The 6000-nt window shown below is 38.1% G+C and overlaps 1 protein-coding gene across 1 annotated transcript in view; it reads right to left on the bottom strand.

The window, feature by feature from the left end:
* LOC119276442 (serine/threonine-protein kinase TOR) overlaps positions 1-6000 on the bottom strand; it is a 31457-nt gene that overhangs the window by 11742 nt on the left and 13715 nt on the right. Inside the window, exons 22-37 of the mRNA XM_037557494.1 lie at positions 5172-5273; positions 4955-5065; positions 3753-3915; positions 3550-3671; positions 3391-3443; positions 3051-3174; positions 2794-2976; positions 2117-2269; positions 1898-2050; positions 1737-1808; positions 1507-1641; positions 1371-1432; positions 1053-1159; positions 649-758; positions 390-563; positions 239-304 (exon numbers count right to left, since the gene is read on the bottom strand). Coding sequence (XP_037413391.1) covers positions 239-304; positions 390-563; positions 649-758; positions 1053-1159; positions 1371-1432; positions 1507-1641; positions 1737-1808; positions 1898-2050; positions 2117-2269; positions 2794-2976; positions 3051-3174; positions 3391-3443; positions 3550-3671; positions 3753-3915; positions 4955-5065; positions 5172-5273 — 1890 coding nt within the window. The remainder of the gene's footprint in view (positions 1-238; positions 305-389; positions 564-648; positions 759-1052; positions 1160-1370; positions 1433-1506; positions 1642-1736; positions 1809-1897; positions 2051-2116; positions 2270-2793; positions 2977-3050; positions 3175-3390; positions 3444-3549; positions 3672-3752; positions 3916-4954; positions 5066-5171; positions 5274-6000) is intronic.

Genomic DNA, 6000 nt, shown 5'->3' with positions numbered 1-6000 from the left:
CACACACCCAAGATCCAAACACACCGTTTACTATTAGCAATTCAGATATATGAGAGTCAGTTTGTGGTTGCTTTGTTGCATAAAATCACAACGCAATCATCGGTTAGCTTTGGCAAATATGAAAACCACGGTACAAAAAATATTTCCAAAATATGAATAATATAGTAATGAAAATAAATTTAGACAAAACTTGAATCATTGAAATTATACAAAGGAATATATAATGGCTGTGTCATACCAATGGTGCAAGTTCAGTTGCCAAACACCGCCGAGCTCTCTCAACATATACACGAGCTTCTTCATACTGTAACGGAACACAAAAATCCAAACTATGATCAAATTATGGAAAGAATGTAATCAGAGTTCAAAATAGGAAGAACATACTCCACCTTTTTGCAACGAACTGAAAGAACAGCCCTAAAGAAAGCACCATTACTGCTTCCATCACCACTAGCAGTTGTGTTACCCAACGAGCGGAGCTTGTTTTCGTCCCCATCATCCAGACGAGAAACATATTCAGACATCTGGTCCCACTCACCCATATGCCAAGCAGCATTTGCAGCCTATAGGAACAGAAACAAAAAGAAGAAAAATTAAGTTCACCTGTTAAAAGTTATCTATAAATGGACAAGAAGATTTATCCACAACCATTGGAGCCATTTCCAGCCGAGCAGGCGGTTCTGCACCAGTCCATTGCTCCCTGCATAATGTGCTTAAATCTTCCCACCGAGCCAAGGACGCTAGGCACCTCATCCTCCCTAACATAAGCATGATTCTCAGCTGGTTACATTTGCTATGGATACTAAAGAAGATTCATATATGAATTATTAGACATAAATAACTCGCTATGTGGTTTTCTTTATTTTTCTTTTACGCGCACAATCATATTTGAACAGAAAATGACTTCCACAATAAGCCAATAACAAGGGTGCCCTAGTGGAGGATCTGAGAATTTTCAAAATGGTATTCTGGAAACTGTTTCTCAGGATTGGAAAGTGACAAGTCTTTGGGAAGGAGGGTACGGTGCAATAAAGAATAAGTAATGACCATACCCAATGTAGCATCCAAATTTTGGCTGTGTTGTAAAGGGCCAGATGCTTGAGATGACTTCATGGTATATGCCCTTAGGGCCTCATCCCAACGGTGCAATTTCTCATACCTACATTACACAAGATTAAACAGATATTGAAACAAGAAACTTGAATCATTAAAAATGATGGGTCTTATTTTAGCAAGTTTCAACCATATTTATCATTCAAAGCCATTAGTTTAGAAGTACTAATTATAAATGCCAGATAAGGATCATAATAAATGTGAGAAAATGATTCTTTGGCAACGGGGTCATAGGTGCAGTAGTAACTGGCATATACCAGGATTCCTTTAACTGAACTTCTAGATGCTGCTGTGAGTAAGTCAGTATTCCAATAGCTGCCTGTAGAAATTAAAAAAAGGTTTAAAAACTATAAAGATTACTCCTTTATCCTTTCACATGACACAAGGACCAACCTCATGCTGGTGCAGTTGATTGTTAATATGAATAAGGGATTCAACCACTGTAACAGGATTTGCACCCATCTTCTTTGAACATACAGCTTCAAACTCCATTTCTTTATAATGGAGGGCTTTTGCATATGCTCGACACTGAAAAAATAGTTCAGAAGTTTCAATAAAACACACATGCTCATGGAGGTCTCAATAGTTTGCCAAAGAACACAAAGAGTAACAATACAGCTAACCTTCTCAGCAAGTGCGCCAAGGAGCCTAGTATCAATTGGAAGAGGCTTCTCATCATGTTCCATAAACTCTGCCTACTCACAGAAGCGGACAATTAATAAAAGAAACAGCATGACAAATGAATTGTAACTTTTGTATACAAAAATCCTACGACCAAACTTACCAAGTTCAACAGCGTTGCAAGAATTTCTGGTGGTATGTTTTGAGATGAGAATGCTGTCTTGAGACTTCTCACTAGTTGCTCCTGGGATGATTCGGTCATTTGGGCCCAGCAACTTGCAAAACCCGCAGCAAACAACTCGCGTCCAACAGAGGGCTGAATATTTCTGTCAGAAAATAATTCACAGCATGATCAACACATTATAAAGAACAACTGCTTTACCTGAAGCTGTGCTAGCCTTGCACAAGTGCGTAGAGCTGGAGATGGTGACTCTTTGAGAAGTGCAATACTAAAGTGCCTCATCCATTCAGCCCAATCTTCTCTAGTACTTCTCTGAGAAGCCTCGCCAGCACTTCTCAACCGAACATCGTTGACCTGCAGCAACCAAAAGTCTAAATTAAGTATAAGAAAAATATAGGGCTACATGAAAGAGCAGATGAACAATACAGGTTGTCAATCATTTTTCTCGAACAGAAGCAAAACCATCAATTACAACAATCTACTACCTAGTGACTACAACAGAGAAAGAAAATAGAAGAACAAAAAACACACACATCAGCCTAGTACAAAGACAAGCAACTATCACATTAAGTGGTTAGCAAGTGGTCATATTGATATGTGTGGCTACCATGAATACTTAAGCGGGTGTGTACACAGTAGCTGCTCAGAAACACTGAACAAGAACGTTAAGATTTAATTCTTTTGAAAAGGAACCAAGGTCTTCCCAGGTGAAATAACAATCTTCCAAAAAGTCAAAGGTTTTATGGGCAAGAGTGAGCTCTGATGTCTTAAAAGCTAGGCAAAGTTGTCAAAAGAACAACGGAAAACAATAATTAGTAAGAAGCAGAATACAAGTGAAGAAATCTATCAAATATAGCTGGAACCACAAAGCATATTACTTGATGACTTCTTGGTTGCCGCTGTGTTTCATCAGCTTCCTCGGAAGGAACACCCTCAAAATCATCAAGGGGGTCACTAATAACATCAGGTGGACACTGTGTGTACTTCTGTACTGACAAGTTATCGGAGATGAACAGTTCTCGCCTTAGTAATCGATTTTCAGTCTCATCCCATTTTTTGTACTGTAAGAAGTAAAACATGAAAAATTAGACAAAAGACATCAAAAGGTACAATGCATAATATTAAAACAGGGTACCCGCAAATGGTGCTTCACAAGAAGTTTGCGTATTGATGGTATGAAAATTGTAAATTCCTCTCCGAGAGCATGTGCGAGCGAGCAGAGCGCTTCAGCAGCTTCTTTCCGTAAATCATCATTGTTTCTACTCACATAAGGGGAAATAACAATCAAAGAAAAGAGATGCACAAGACAAAATGTATTAATTAAACTGATAAAAGTAAAAATAACCAGTTACAAATTAAGTAGAAATAAAAATAATATTGTGATAATAGATATGCTACGAAAACAAGAACTTAAAAAGCACAAGGAAAATCCAATATGCTAGATACATTAAATTATTTGTAACCATAAACCTTACCCATCCAAGACGAGCTTCAGATGATGCACTAACGCCGATACATGAGTACCAACCTGGACAAGATATATCGAAGATGCATGATGAGCAATACAAAAGCACAGAAGCAACCTTTTGCAAAAAAGATATGATACATCAAACTTGATTAGAACATCAACCGACCTGCACCTTAGGTATAAGCTTAGTCAAAGTAATGATAGCACGCCGTCGGATGTCAACTAGCTCCACTTTAAATAAACGAACAAGCACTGGAGCAACCAAGTGCATGTGCTCATCCAAATTTCCTAAAAGGTGCCATAAGTTAACATATGCTAGTTTCAACATAAATTAGGGACATGAAAAAAAAGTAGGAGTTGGATACAAACCGCCAAACACTTCAAGTGTGTGTAATATGTCAGGCACATAGCAATAATCATTGCAGCGTTCAGCATCACCCAAGACTTGAATACAACTTGGCAAAATATGGAGTAAATACACTCTGAACTCATCATTCAATGCTAAGCATAGTTGCTCAACAAGATGAAGAACCTGGAGAAGCAAGACAGTAAAATTAAGAAAATCACAATATGAAACACCAGAATCACAAAATTATTACTCCACAAATTTTCTGTTTGCCATGACATAATTATTAGGAATACATAGAAATTATATCATTTAAACTGGACTTCTCACAAACGACGCTCAGGAAACATAGTCACTCACCCAACCACAGAATCAGTTTGGGTGCACCCAATCTTTCAGCAGGTTAGCAAGACATGCACTAAATACACAGAACTCACTATACGGCATGGTGAATGCTTAACCAAAGCAATAGTGAGTGGTTAACCAAGGATGAACATGCAAGAAAATAGTAATCATATGTTTGTATCTATAAAGAGGGCGCAAATGATGAGCTACGAATAGCACATTCGTGTACACACTACCACTTCTTAATTTTCTAAGGGTTCCCCTCTTGCCTGATTCCAACCAAGTCTCCCACCTCTATTTTTGTATCTATTGAAATAGACAATTATGTTATTATCTAGCAGGTCTATATGTTATCTGCTGGCTTATTACGTAGTACATTGTACTATTCTTTTCTAGTAAACTACAATATTGCTACCCTGCCAATAATGCAGCTATTATATTACTACAGTGAACTATGCGTTGTCGGGAAGTACCCATATTAAATTCCACTGTTATCAGCTGACTTATGATTTTAAAACTGGGGTGGGGCTATCTTGTGTAAGATATATGGCGACAGGGATCTTATTTAGTTAACCTTGTCCTATAGAAGATCAGTTCAGAGTTTGCACTGTAACGAATAAAATAGCCATGCGCACAGAAGCATGTGGTGACAAAAGATGATACCAACCGTTGAATATAGTCATCAACAGAGCTAACCTAAAATAAGTGGGATAGTTGAAATTGAGCATCAAGCCTACTGTATGACTGAAGAAAAAAATTGCAGTTTACTGTTTGCCTTTTGTGTTCTTTCCCATGTAAGCATGCCATTATGCCTCATCTAGGGAAATTAGAAAATGTAGGTGTGCAACAGAACATAACAACAGAGGAAAAGTGTTATTACTGGAGAACCCTGTGGGCCCTGTATAGTCCGCTTTGGTGCAGGAAGGCTGAACGAGGAAGTCCATAATTCGGAGACAAGAGACAGTATGTCTTGTAAATACTTCCGAATGTGCTGAAATAAGTAAATCTGATGAGATACGCTGGATACCAATTGCAACAGCAAAAATCTTCGAAGAATGAAATGAAGAGAAAGGGTAACACTAGAAGGGCCATCTTACCTGTCGAACAATAGATATTAATGTCCCGAGTTTCCAGGTTATGAACTCTTTCAAACCACCGTCCTCGCACATACGAACGGCGCGGAATAGCTCAGGGAGAACCTTCCAGTCAAAAGAGGAAGTATTTCAGAAAAAAAAAGGTGCAACTCTAACATGTATTCTATCTTTTCACACAAAAACATAGCAGTACCAACCCAATTGCCTTATATCTAACCCTAATACTCCCTCCGTTCCAAATTATTTGAAGTTCTAGCTTTGTCCTAAGTCAAACAAACTTCTATACATTTGACCAAGTCTACAGAAAAAATGTGCTAATAGTTATAACATCATACATATATATAGGTATATATATAGCACCGCTAAAGTGAGCCTGAGCACAAAGTAAATTATTCTGCGCGCTGGTCCGCCACACGCGAGCCACCGTGCTCTACCCAAACCAACATGGGTCTCCTGATTCATGCACACATAACCACCCCACGTTTGATTAATCGAACGTAATCTGGCAGCCTTCAATAGTAATCAAGCCATACCTCAATAGTAATAAGCCTTGTGGCTACGACTGCTAGGTCGATGCTAGTTGATAGTAAAAGGTTATCTCTATAGAATGAAACCATTGTGGTACATAGAAAACAAACCTCTGCTCTAATTTTTTACTACCATTATATGCCATGTTTACTAGTACAAATATATCAACTGGAAACCTATATGCTAGTAGTATTAGGCCTAGCCGTAAAGAGCTATGCATCATTACTGTAAGATCTTTAACATTTTATGGTAATATTACTTAAGTTTGGAAAGTCACATGTACACATAACTACTGCATGTGAGT

Source organism: Triticum dicoccoides, chromosome 1A (assembly GCF_002162155.2).
Source record: "Triticum dicoccoides isolate Atlit2015 ecotype Zavitan chromosome 1A, WEW_v2.0, whole genome shotgun sequence".
NCBI lineage: Eukaryota > Viridiplantae > Streptophyta > Magnoliopsida > Poales > Poaceae > Triticum > Triticum dicoccoides.
This window is presented reverse-complemented; position numbering and strand designations above follow the sequence as displayed.